Source organism: Astyanax mexicanus, chromosome 5 (genome assembly GCF_023375975.1).
Source record: "Astyanax mexicanus isolate ESR-SI-001 chromosome 5, AstMex3_surface, whole genome shotgun sequence".
NCBI classification, from domain to species: domain Eukaryota; kingdom Metazoa; phylum Chordata; class Actinopteri; order Characiformes; family Acestrorhamphidae; genus Astyanax; species Astyanax mexicanus.
In genome coordinates this window covers 18,627,591-18,640,206 of record NC_064412.1, presented here as the reverse complement: position 1 = coordinate 18,640,206, position 12,616 = coordinate 18,627,591, and the positions used below count along the sequence as shown (strand labels likewise).

Genomic DNA, 12,616 nt, shown 5'->3' with positions numbered 1-12,616 from the left:
TAGAAAGCAACTGGTGCTAGTACTCTCGCAATTAATGAAATAATGAAATATTGCTCAAATGATTCACAGTCTAAATAAAACCTGTCTGGAAGATCCCAGCACAGTATTTTTGACTACAAATACACCATTAAGACATTTAAGAAATTTGCTTAAGGAACCTCTTGATGTAGAGAAGATGAGGAAGTGCCTTCTTAAACAGGTGGGGAATGTTTCCTTACGACTTCCTTAAGGCGGTATGTTGGCATTTTTAAAGACAGCAGTTTGTATAGTGTTGTAGTTGTTTGCTACATTATTTGCTTGGCTGATGAGATGAAGGAAATCAAACATCAGACAAAAAACATGCATTACCTCATCAACTTTTTTTTGGTTTGTTTTTGACTATATACAGTTATGATTAACTGTATTTTTGACTACAAATACACCATTAAGACATTTAAGAAATTTGCTTAAGATCTGTCCACGTCATCTGCTGTGATTGCAGCCAAATGTGCGTTTACTTAATAATGTCTTTTTTAATTTATAATATTTAGAAAATACAGGCCATTATTCTATATATAAAAGCAATAAGAAGGAAATCTATCTAAAGGGGGGACATTTTAAAGTATGCTGTATGCTGTAAATGTTCCTTTTTGAGAGGTAAACTAATTGACACCTATTGCTTTTTGTCCTTTTCTGCAGGTCACGTCGCCCTCTCGCTGGTCAATCAATGTGCCTTGGCTGTGGACCAGGGGAAACAAAGGTCCCTCCCCAAATCTGTGATTGATGTGTGTCGCATGGTGTACCAGGCCAAGTGCTCTTTAATCAAGGTAAGATTCTATTAGGGTGGTTTGATTAGCCCTCTACCAAGCAAAAAGCTCAATTTTATGATTGTTTCTCCGACTCTCTCTCTCTGTTTTACAATCTCACCATTTCTCCCTCTTGTGTTCTCCTCTCTCTTTACCCATCAACAGACCCATCAGGAGCAGGGCCGCTCCTACAAGGAAGTGTGTGCTCCTGTGATCGAGAGGCTGCGATTTCTCTTCAATGAGCTGAGGCCTGCTGTCAGTAATTACCTGTCCATTGTGTGCAAGCTGAAGCTGTTGAGCTCGCAGCCTCGCTGGAAAATGATCACCCGGAAGCTGATCAGGGAGTGCAGGAAAAAGAGAGGTGAGCTGTCAGTTATGGTCAGTTAGTGGAAATAATGCTCAAATCTAGTCCAGAGAATAAACTTTGTTCTCTTAAATTTGTCACCAATAGTTTTTTATATAAGCCTGTTTAGTCAGGTAAGAATTAGGGCTGTAAATCTCTGACCTCCTTTCCAAAGGATTATAATCGAACTGAACTTTTGTAACACCTCAGGAGATATTTTTTTTTTCGCAAATACACAAACATGCTGGAAAGAAATTTCTTGTGTTTTTTGCACTATAAGGCACACCAGATTATAAGATGTGTTATGTGGCACTTGTAAGGAACAGGGGTGTCACCATGTCTTTCTTTTACTTCCTGCCTGTAACGCTTAGATAAGTTACGTAAACAAAACTGTAATTCTTGTAAAAACTGTAAAAAATATATATATATGATACATTTTATTTATATATTTTAAAAAATTGTTTAGAATTAAGTGTCCAATGTCCAAAAGATCAGCCACTGCCTATAATTATGTATTTTTACAATTAATATGACTGTTATAATGATTTTGGTTATTTCTGTGACTTCTTTACTCTCAGTGCCTAAGAAGTCAGAATCTGCTGATGTGGAGGAGTGTAAGCAGGAGAGGGAGAGGGAAGGGACCAATGAGGAGGAACCTCCACCACCCATAAGCCCCACACCCGTAGACAAGAAACAAATCACCGTCAAATCACCTAAGGTACACCATTTAAAGAGAAAACAGTCTTTTTCCTGTGATTGCTTACATTGTCTCTTTTACTATTTTGTGACCTAGCTTTTCTGTTTCTTTTTATTGTTCTGTGCAGCTTTTGTATCTTGTAGCTTTTGTAGCTCTACAGACATGAAAATTAGAAAAAAAACATTGAACATATAACACAGAATCTCCAGCAACAGAGGCAAGGAAAAACTCCCTCAGAGCTGGAGGAGGAAGAAACTTGGGGAGGAATCAAGGCTCACTTGTATCTTGTATCACATGTACTATCAAGGATAATATATAATTCCTCTTCTAGTCAGACAACTTATAAATGAATGTTAAAAGTCATTCATCATATTTAAAAGAAATGCATAATTTTAGTATTGTTACAGGGTTTGTTTTCAGTAGACTTGCTAACTTTAGTTGATGATGTACTTTTATTGTGGTGTAGCCTGAAATTGGTAACTGTATCATCTATGCTTCTGATTTTCTCTTATTTTTCTGCTCATTACCTTCACTGTCTCTGTGTGCAGCAGGATAAGTGGCAGCCCCTGCTCAACACTGTGGCCACTGTTCAGAAATACCGCTGGTTGAAGCACAGCGTGCAGAGCCCGTGCTCTCAGTCCAGCCTCATGGGTACCATAGTGGAGTTCGCTCTCAAAGAGGAACCTCTTGATGTGGAGAAGATGAGGAAGTGCCTTCTTAAACAGGTGGGGAATGTTTCCTTACGACTTCCTTAAGGCGGTATGTTGGCATTTTTAAAGACAGCAGTTTGTATAGTGTTGTAGTTGTTTGCTACATTATTTGCTTGGCTGGTAAGATGAAGGAAATCAAACATCAGACAAAAAACATGCATTACCTCATCAACTTTTTTCATGGATCATTCTATAGAAATTCTGTAGAAAAATCCCTTAAAATGGCAGTCCGTATTATTTTGTTTGTAAACTGAAAGCAGAAGAATTTCTGAGTGGAAAAGGGATAAAATATTGTGTTTAATGGTGTACATGTGTACATGAACCACCATCCCTGCTAAGCCTAATATATTTATTCAAAAAACTGGAATGTCAGGTGGCTATTCGCGGGAGTTCTTCTGCCCACGTCATGCGTCTTTACGTACTTAAGTCACACATACTTAGACACCTCTAAAAGAGGATCTGACTAAACCTGAGCGGCTGGTGGAGCAATGGAGACTTCCGAAGGGGAAACTGAAAGCTCAGTTGCTCATTCAATCATAGTAAAATCAAAAAACAACAAAAAAAATGAAGTTTCTGACTGAGCGCGCTCTCTCTCTCTCTCTCTCTCTGACTGAACATAACCTGGAATCGGAATTATCCAGTCTAAAAGGAGACCGCATCACACCTGCTCAGTTTAAAATGATTCTTCCGCACGCTCTGTGCAATTACCCATTCATCCCCCAAAATCCCAAAATGTATAGACATAAGCTTTAAACAATTATTTTCCTAGTGTTTAAGTTAGACTGAGTTATTCTAAAACTTTTTTGCTTTATGACTACACATAAATGATAGCATAAATATGTATATATATTTTGCTTTTTGTGTTTTGCATAAACATTGAGAGAACCAATAAAATGCAACATATTTAAAAAAAAACAAAAAAAACAATGACATTGTAACCATTTTATAAAATGTAAATCACAATTAATTTACTAAAATAGTTCACCTCACTGACTTTAGTTTTAAAAAGCTTTATCTGAAACTGAAAAGAGTGTTTGTGTTTGTCTGATCACATGACCTGTTGTTCTCCACTCGTCTCAGCTGGAACGAGCTGAAGTGAGGCTAGAGGGCATAGACACCATGCTGAAACTAACATCCAAAGGCTTCCTGCTGCCCTCTGTACAGTATGCCATGCTGTGTGGCTGGCAAAGGGTGATCCCTGAAGGGCCTAATATAGGGTAAGTGAGCAACAAAATAAAAAAAAAGTGCTTTGGAACTATGGGAAATGGATTAAGGAGATACTGTATATATAATTTTGTGTCTTATTTGTACGTTTTTCTGTAGGGAGCCTCTGTCGGACTGCCTGAAAGATGTGTACCTCATTCCTCCCTTTAACCGCATGTTGCTGGAAGTCACCTTCGGTAAACTGTACAGCTGGGCCATCCAGAACGTCCGCAACATACTGCTGGAGGCCAGCGTCAAATTTAAAGAACTGGGTATGCCTAAACAGAGATTCTAGATCCTGTTCAGATCTTTCAGAAGCTTTAGTGTAGTGTGTTAGTGAGCACTGTAAACCCTCCTTTATTTCTCCGCAGGAGTGCAGCCTGTGCCTCTGCAGACAATCACAAACGAGAACCCAGCAGGGCCAAGTTTGGGCACCATTCCTCAGGCACGTTTCCTCCTGGCCATGCTTCAAATACTGACCCTCAAACATGGAGCCAACAGCCTCAGCTTGCTGCTCAACTCAGGCGCGCTGGCCCTAACACAGAGTGTTCTGCGTCTCATTGGTCAGTACTGAACTCCTTCACTGTCATTCAGTCCTCATTTTCATGTCGTACCTATTGTACACGTTAGGTGTAGCTTTCTGTCTGACCGTTACAACTGCTATAAAAAAGCAATGCTAAAATGCTTCATTGTACTGTCTCTTACTGTGTGAGACTGAATAGCATAACTGGAATAGATTTTGCAATGTTAGTTAAGTAAATTGAGCTTTTGACGTGACCAAATAAATAGGGACAAAAGATTGCTGGACATTTTAGACACTGGAGAGCCCACTTGATTTATGTCAAATAATTTAGTGTCAGCTTAATTTAGGACAACTATATTCACAATATTTTTGCTGGAAGCAGAAATGGAGTGTGGCTTCACCTTTGATTAGTGCTGGGCAGTTAATTACACCCAGTCACAGTACACACAATACAGGTCAAAGGTTTTAGAACACCTCTATTTTTTTGTTTTCCAGAAACAGTGCTCTCTGTTCTCTGGCTGCTGTAATTTCTGTAAAGAAAAGACTTATACTTTTAATAGTTACAGAGATATTGTTTCTGTATATTTTTCTAATTACCGTATTTTTCGGGCTATAAGGCGCACTTAAAATACTTATTTTTTCCCAAAAATCGTCATTGCGCCTTATAATGCAGTGCGCCTTGTGTATGGATTTTGCTTGTGTTTACTGACCTCGATTTTATGTGGTACACGGCGCTCTGTTGTGCAGAATTCCTCACCCACGCCAGAAAAAGATCCCCCTCTTGGGCTAGCGCGCGGTTACCTTTGACTGCCGTACTGCCTCTCGGCTGTGGCTCAGGGTAGCTAGTTTCCACTGTAGCTCCGTGGCCAGAACAAGGTGCCGGTAAACTTTCCTTTCCACCCGTTCTGGGGTAATAGCACAAACTGTTTCTTTTTAGCGCCCACTTCTAAGTAAAGTTAACCTCTTAACACGCGCTGGCCCACCGGCGGGCCAGAAATATTTAATATTTCATAACTGGCTGTGTTTCTGAATAGTTATGAACAGTTACAGGTTCAATATAGACATCCAATATACCATTTTAAAGCTTAGAATCTCTGCTTTTGAGCTATTTAGCCTATTTAGCGGAATATCCTTTCAGAAAATAAACATTTAGGGCGAAATACGCCTTGGTTATGATTTTAATAATTCATAACTCTCATATTTGCGTTTATCGTTCGTCCATATTTCATCGAATGCGGTCATGTCATACACCATTCGAACCGTCTGGCTCTCCGGATTCCAGAACTGTGCTTTTACTGTAGGATGTGTGTTTCATGAATTAGAGCTGCGTCAGAGCGCATGTTTCCAGTAATAAAAGGCTCTCCTTTTGTCCTGGGGTAACCTCCGGTCACTGCCGCCACCCCCCGAACACACACCCGCGCTCAGCCACAGGTCCTACCTTCAAAACGCGTCCAGACTAAAGAGAATCCATCAATCCAGTCTCCTGTAATCCACAGTTATATCCAAACAGCGCTGGAAATCACTTCATCCAGAAATGAAACTTATCCAATCTTTATCTCTGTTTTAAAACCGTTTTATTCACCGAATTCGGCACAACACGCTATTATAGTCAGAAGCCTCGCGGAGTAATGCGGTACTTGCTGTGCTTCAACATAATATTATGGTCTGTCGGAGCGTTGCGGCTACCGTTGTCAGGAGCGTCGCGGAGTAATACGTACTTGCTGTGCTTCAACATAATATTATGGTCTGTCGGAGCGTTGCGGCTACCGTTGTCAGGAGCGTCGCGGAGTAATACGTACTTGCTGTGCTTGTTGATTTATTGCTCAGAGATGTTGTTATTTTTCACAGATATTGTGAAGGATTTATTGCTCAGTTATTGTTACTGATATAAATAAAGTTTCATTTAGTGCGCCTTATAATCCAGTGCGCCTTGTGTATGGACTAACACTAAAAATAGACCGTTCACTCATCGTGCACCTTATAATACGGTGCGCCTTATAGTCCGAAAAATACGGTATTATGATGAAAGTGTAAATGTGCTGTGTGCAAGTGTGTAAATGCTGTAAAGTACTGAGTGTAGTAACACAATCTGTTCCAACACTGCTTTACTACAAAGGCTTTGTAAATTGACATTAAAAAAATCCATTTCCAATGCTCAGTTTATTTTTATTACTACTTTTACAAATGATTTTTTCTAACAGTATGTGACTTTTTTTATAACTTTTTTTCAGTGTGCTTTTTTTTTTTTTTTTAAATATTAAAATTTAGTTTGTTGTCCTTTGTTGTCTTTAAAGGCCCTGGCAGTTTATTGCTGCCGAATTTTGTACACTGGATTTTGTACCATTTCCGTGAAACAGGGGGGTGTTCTAAAACTTGTGACTGGTAGTGTACGTGCATATACATATTGGGTAGTTTGGTCAAGAAACCTGCAATTTTCATATTTTGCACTTATATAAGCACCTTTTCCAGTATGATGGCTGCCTGTAAGGTTGAACAATACAGTTTTACTAAAATTTTCTTAATTAATAAACAGTCAGTATTGAACAACAATCAAAACTATTGTCCAGGTCAAAACTAGTGTTTTATGATGGCATATGAACTATGGATGTACCAATGCAAAGAGACAGTTTTGTCTTGTACACATCAACTAATACTGATGCTAATACATTAACAATTTGCTTGCAAGGAAATTTATTATTTATAGAGGACTAGAAATGCTGGATAGATATTTTACCAGAGTAGCCAGTATTAAATTGTTATCTCACCAGATGTTTTATAATTCTCTGCTGTAGCAATATAATTCTAACATCATTGATTATTGATACACAGGATTTAGGAGCCTGCAAAATTCATACAGTAGAATAAGTGATGAGTAGAAGTGTGGAAGTTTTTAATGATATGTATCAACCTACAACATCTGCAGGTCCCAGTTCAGACAGCACGGAGGAGGATCTGAGCTCTGGTGTTCATGGAGGCTCAGCCACAGTACTGGAGGAGTCTCGGAAAGAGACCGTCCCCGCTCCCCTCCCTGCCTCTGGCCCTGAGCTGGCTGCCATGATGAAGATTGGCACCAGAGTGATGAGGGGACAGGACTGGAAGTGGGGTGATCAGGTGGGTGACAGCTATAGGTGATACTTCTTGGGAGTCAATGTAGCCACACACATTTCATCAGAGCTATTTTTAGCAGTCAATTTCAGACATGTAGTGTAGTGCACTAAACTTATAATTCATACCCATGCTACTTAATCCTGGTCCTGGAAAACCCATTAGCCTGCAGAGCTTCACCTGTTCCGGCCTCAACACAGCTGATCCAGCTCATCAGTTCATTATCGAGCTCTTCATGATGTGGATCAGATGTTTCGGGGCAGTGAATATTTGAAATTGTGCTGGAGGATTAGGAAATATGTTTTTAATGGTTGTCTTGTGAACAGCTTCATGCTTGAGCCTGTACATGTGTTCTGTTTCTTCTCCAGGATGGCCCTCCTCCAGGTCTTGGGCGAGTGATTGGGGAGTTGGGGGAGGATGGCTGGATTCGGGTGCAGTGGGACACCAGCAGCACTAATTCCTACAGGATGGGCAAAGAAGGCAAATATGACCTCAAACTAGCAGAGCCTCCTCCTGCTACACAGCCTGCTATGGAAGATTCTGACACAGAGGATGATACTGGTCAGTGCTTTAATTCTGCCCATTCCTGGTTCATAAAGTATTGTTGTCATCCATATTTCAGAGTCAGCTATGTGGCTGACTGGCCAGTTCTGATCTGAATGGCCAGATTAGATTTCATGAGAAACAACAGTAAACAAACGTGCATAAACATATCAGTGTGAGCAAGCAGGATGGGTTCATTCATATTACAGTCAGATGCAAGTCTCTTACATTCAGAGGTGTCAAGTAACGAAGTACAAAAACTTTGTTACCTTAAGTAGAAATTTTTCTTATCTATACCATATTTTTCGCACTATAAGCCACACCGGATTATAATGAATACTATCAATAATTTTTTTATTTTCTGGTCTATTTTCATACTTAAGGTACATCAGATTATAAGGCGCATTTTATGCGACACCAGTAACTAGTAGTAGAAACAGGGGTTTTATCAGATCCTTCTAAATGTTAAGTTATGTTAAGTAAACAAAACTGTAATTCTAAAAAAAAAAAAAAAAAAAAAAACAATTTCAGACAAGTCAAACGAGCACTAGATGTAAATCTACACAGATTTCTCTCCTGAAAACTGTTTTTTAAGTGAGTAAAGTGAGCATATCCGTTTATTTACAGTAAGCATAGATTTACAGATTTCCACTAAAGCTGGAGCATTAGCATTAGCGGCTAACAGCTAGCGGTTAGCGGCTAATGCTGCCTGACAGCACTACATTGAGTAAACCTGAGTGTTTTGGTATACCAGGGTGATATTAGCTAGCGGTTAGCTTGTTTTACCACGATAAACAAGCAGGTTACAGTCTGACATGCTCCCCTCTAAATGGCGAAAGAGCTAGCACAGTTCGCGGGATATGCTAATGCTGCCCCAACAGTGCTAGCCAGGATTGATGATACTTACCTCTGAATGGTTAGTATTATTGTTACTTCTCTTTTATTTTAGCTTGTTTTCATTACGGCTTCTCATCATTTAAAATAAAAATCTATCCAGATAAATCTCTCCATCTAGATAGAGTGAATTTGATTGTGGTTGGAGGAGAAGTATAAACATATATACCATTCTCACACCCTATTGGTTTATACATACTCCAACACACCTGCGCACATCACACCCCCACTCCAGCAAGAATATAGAAGACGTATGTCTCAGTAATCATATATGCAGTTGAAACAGGGTCTGGGGCATTCCCATATTTTTGAACATTAACATTTTAATATAACATTATAGTCATTATGGCTTTTAGGAAAATGTGTTATGGGGAGGGGGTAGTGCACAATAGGACCCAGCATGAAAATGTCATATTACAATTACACAGTTTTCAAAATGTTTATTTATTTATTTATTTTTTCTAAAAAGCTGTGAAGCTGTGTTGTCTTGATAATAATGTGTAGGCTTCATAAATCATATGGTAGTCCCTAATTTCCTGATTTCCATTCTGTAATGTTAGAAGGAGAGGTAATGGAGAAGAGTACGCACCCCACGGCCGTTATGTTGACCAGCACAGTGAATCTGCTGAAGACTCTGTCTCTTTCGGCTGGAATTCATGCGGAGGTGATGCAGACTGAAGCCACCAGGACTCTGTGTGGTCTTCTTCGCATGCTGGTGGAGAGTGGCGCCAACGACCCGACTGGTAATTTAATCCTCAGTCTGCTGTGATATTGGAGATAATGCTGCTAAGCTTTGTGCAGAGCTTAAATGATTTACAAGAAAAATAAATAACATGAATTTCCCTTCACTCTGTGTGTTTGTCTCTCAGGTTGTCCATCTCACAGGCTGGTGTCTCGAGAGCAGCACAGGAGTTGGTGTACTTTGGGCTTTATCCGCAGCATAGCGCTCATGCCTCAAATGTGCAGCACTCTGAGCTCCTCTGCATGGATCAACCTGCTTATACGCATTGTGGAGGGCCACCAGTCTTTTACAGCAATCACATTACAGAGACAGGTATAGCCCATTTCTTATTTTTATCCAGTTTTGTTACTAATTTACAAGGCTAGTTACCCAACCCACTCCCCTTATCACTAGTGATGCCCCAACACCAGGAGGGTGACGACAAGCACATGCCTCCTCCGATACATGTTAAGTCAGCCACAGCCTCTTTTTTACTGCTGCTGATGTAGTATTGCCAAGTAGCATCACAGTGCACTCGGAGGAAAGTGCAGACTTCTTGTGTTGATTGACTTGACCGTTTGGAGTGATGAGGGGAGAAAGCACCATCTACCCACCCAGAGAGAGCAAGGCCAATTGCGCTCTCTTTGGGCTCCGGCAGCTGATGGCAAGCTACATGAACAGGATTCGAACCAGTTTGTTAGTTGCTCATTAGCTGAACACCTCCTTAACACAACAGTCAGTTCAGGTGCGTTTGTGATGTTCGGACACGCAAATCCGATTACAGAGTATTATTTGCATAATCTCATCAGATCAGATTTGAGAAACAAACCCGATTGGCCTGCAGTCTGAACATAGCCCTTAATGCACAGCTAGTCTGTTAAAACTCATGCTTTTGAAGTAAAACGTCATTGTCTTCACATCGCAGGTTTTTGCTGTGTATAACATTTTATAACATTTTTAAATTGGCTGAATTATTTATTTATTTATTATTTATATATTTTTTCTTCTTTATTCCCTCCTCCCTCTTTTTAGATCCTGGCACTCCGGTTACTGCAGGCAGTGCTGCCGTCCTGGGATAAGATGGAGCGCTCCCAAGATATGAAGTTTTTGGTGGAGAAGCTATTTGGCTTCCTGGGCAGCCTTCTCAGCACCTGCTCCTCAGACCTGCCACTGCTCAGAGGTAGTGTAGACATAAACCCCACTGCGATGGACTCTGCTTTGGGCCTGTACAAACTAAAACGTTGGCTTTTTTGCTTTCCCTTGTTTTAGAAACAGTTGATAAATATGACTTTCATTTTACCTTATACTGTAGGCACTCTGTAGCTATTTAAAAAAAAAAAAATTTACAACATCTCTCATTTGCTTTACAGAGGGTTCTCTGCGTAGAAGGAAGTCTCGCCCACAGGCCTCTTTGACAGCCACTCACAGCAGCACGCTGGCGGAGGAGATTGTGGCTGTTCTGCGTACGCTGCACTCTCTCAACCAGTGGAATGGCCTCATCAATGAGTACATTAACTCTCAGCTCAGTGGCATTGGAGACGTGATGGCTGGACGTGTGTCGGAAGCGGTAAAAGCCTATAGTTTTTTTTTTTTTTTTTTTTTTTTTTTCTTCATATTTTGCATAATTGCTGAAATCTTAATCTGAAGATTTTGTTGGGGTAGAGAGAGTAAGGTGGTCTTGTCTGTTTCTCTCTCTCTCTCTCTCTCCCTTTCTCCCCCTCTCTCTATATGTCTCTCTCGATCAATCGCTCTCTCTCTCTGTCTTTCTGTTAGACACTGCTGGAGGAGTACTTTCCAAATGCAGAAGCTCCGGTAGTGGGCAGTCTAATGGCTGTGCTGGCGGTGATCGGTGGAATTGATGGACGTCTCCGATTGGGTGGTCAAGTGGTCCATGAGGAGTATGGGGAGGGCACAGTCACGCGCATCACTCCTAAAGGACGAATCACTGTGCAGTTTTACGAAATGAGGACGTGCCGAGTGTGTTTGTTAAGCCAGCTCAAACCGGTATGTGATGATTTCGTGTAAAATCAATTGTACAAAAATAATAACCATAGATTTGTTTTTGATATTCAAGCCAGTCCAAATCCAGGTCCTTTGGCCTGATTGTGCAATTGAGGTTTATATACATATTTTTGCATTTTCATACTAAATGTAAATTCAACCTCTTTTTCTTTGTTGTTTGTTTGTTTTTTAGCTGCCTGTATTGTCCTTCAGTGTTCAGAACCTGCCCTTTACAGAGCCTATGCTGGCTGTGTGGGCTCAGCTTGTCAACCTGGCAGGGAGCAAGCTGGAAAAGCAGCGCATGAAGACATCCCTCAGCAGAGGACTTGCTGGTAGAGTCTTTTTTTCTTCTGTTCACACACACTAGAATAAGATTACGTTGGTGAAGAGAACAGAACTTAGTAAATCTCCTGTTTCTTTCAAAACCTGTCTGTTTTCTTATGGCTACACCCAGTTACGTCGACTGTAGACCCTGTATGTCAGCAAGGGGGGGCTTGGAAACATCTGCCTGTATCCCCTTTTTTATGTAATTGATGTTTAAATCACCAAATGTCTTGATGTAAACACCCCTAGGTGCATTGTGAATGGGTTATGACTTTATCACTTAAACCACATTCAGAGGGAGTTAGAGACAGTTTTTTTTAACCTCTTTTACTATAATTTCTGCTGCATTCCATTTACTTGATGTTCTAGTTAACTATTCAGATATTCTTTATCATTTTATTATTGTCCCAGGTTAGCATTGTTAACAATACTAGATGATGCATCATACAGTATTTTATGCAACCAAACCCCATGGGTACACGTCCACACATAGAGGTTGGACAGTACTTTGCAAATGACTGATTTAACAAGACACTAATAGATTGAAGTCATAATAAGCTATATAAAACTACTGCTTTTACTGCTGTTGATGTGCGGTGCAGACATTCTGGAGTTTAGGGTTGAAATCCAACCTGTTGGAGTATTAAAATTTCCTACTTAAAAAGCAAATTCTGAGATCTGAGCTCAACTAAAATGAGGCATTATTCACATGCTCTTTGATCAAGACAATTTTGACGAGGAAACTTGTTGTTTACAGGAAGTAAAAC

General features: G+C 40.2%; 1 protein-coding gene across 5 annotated transcripts in view; it reads left to right on the top strand.

The window, feature by feature from the left end:
- The window catches only part of herc2 (HECT and RLD domain containing E3 ubiquitin protein ligase 2), a 94,855-nt gene that overhangs the window by 42,414 nt on the left and 39,825 nt on the right, over nucleotides 1-12,616 (top strand). For 2 of the 5 annotated variants that reach the window (XM_022675804.2, XM_049479121.1), the window contains 15 exons: nucleotides 679-806; nucleotides 951-1,146; nucleotides 1,707-1,846; nucleotides 2,377-2,550; nucleotides 3,616-3,752; nucleotides 3,859-4,010; nucleotides 4,110-4,301; nucleotides 7,185-7,372; nucleotides 7,735-7,927; nucleotides 9,364-9,546; nucleotides 9,673-9,857; nucleotides 10,557-10,704; nucleotides 10,895-11,091; nucleotides 11,298-11,528; nucleotides 11,719-11,857. In XM_022675804.2, coding sequence (XP_022531525.2) covers nucleotides 679-806; nucleotides 951-1,146; nucleotides 1,707-1,846; nucleotides 2,377-2,550; nucleotides 3,616-3,752; nucleotides 3,859-4,010; nucleotides 4,110-4,301; nucleotides 7,185-7,372; nucleotides 7,735-7,927; nucleotides 9,364-9,546; nucleotides 9,673-9,857; nucleotides 10,557-10,704; nucleotides 10,895-11,091; nucleotides 11,298-11,528; nucleotides 11,719-11,857 — 2,583 coding nt within the window. Of the gene's footprint in view, nucleotides 1-678; nucleotides 807-950; nucleotides 1,147-1,706; nucleotides 1,847-2,373; nucleotides 2,551-3,615; nucleotides 3,753-3,858; nucleotides 4,011-4,109; nucleotides 4,302-7,184; nucleotides 7,373-7,734; nucleotides 7,928-9,363; nucleotides 9,547-9,672; nucleotides 9,858-10,556; nucleotides 10,705-10,894; nucleotides 11,092-11,297; nucleotides 11,529-11,718; nucleotides 11,858-12,616 lie in introns of all 5 variants that reach the window. The other 3 variants (XM_022675803.2, XM_022675802.2, XM_049479122.1) reach the window with 2 other exon arrangements.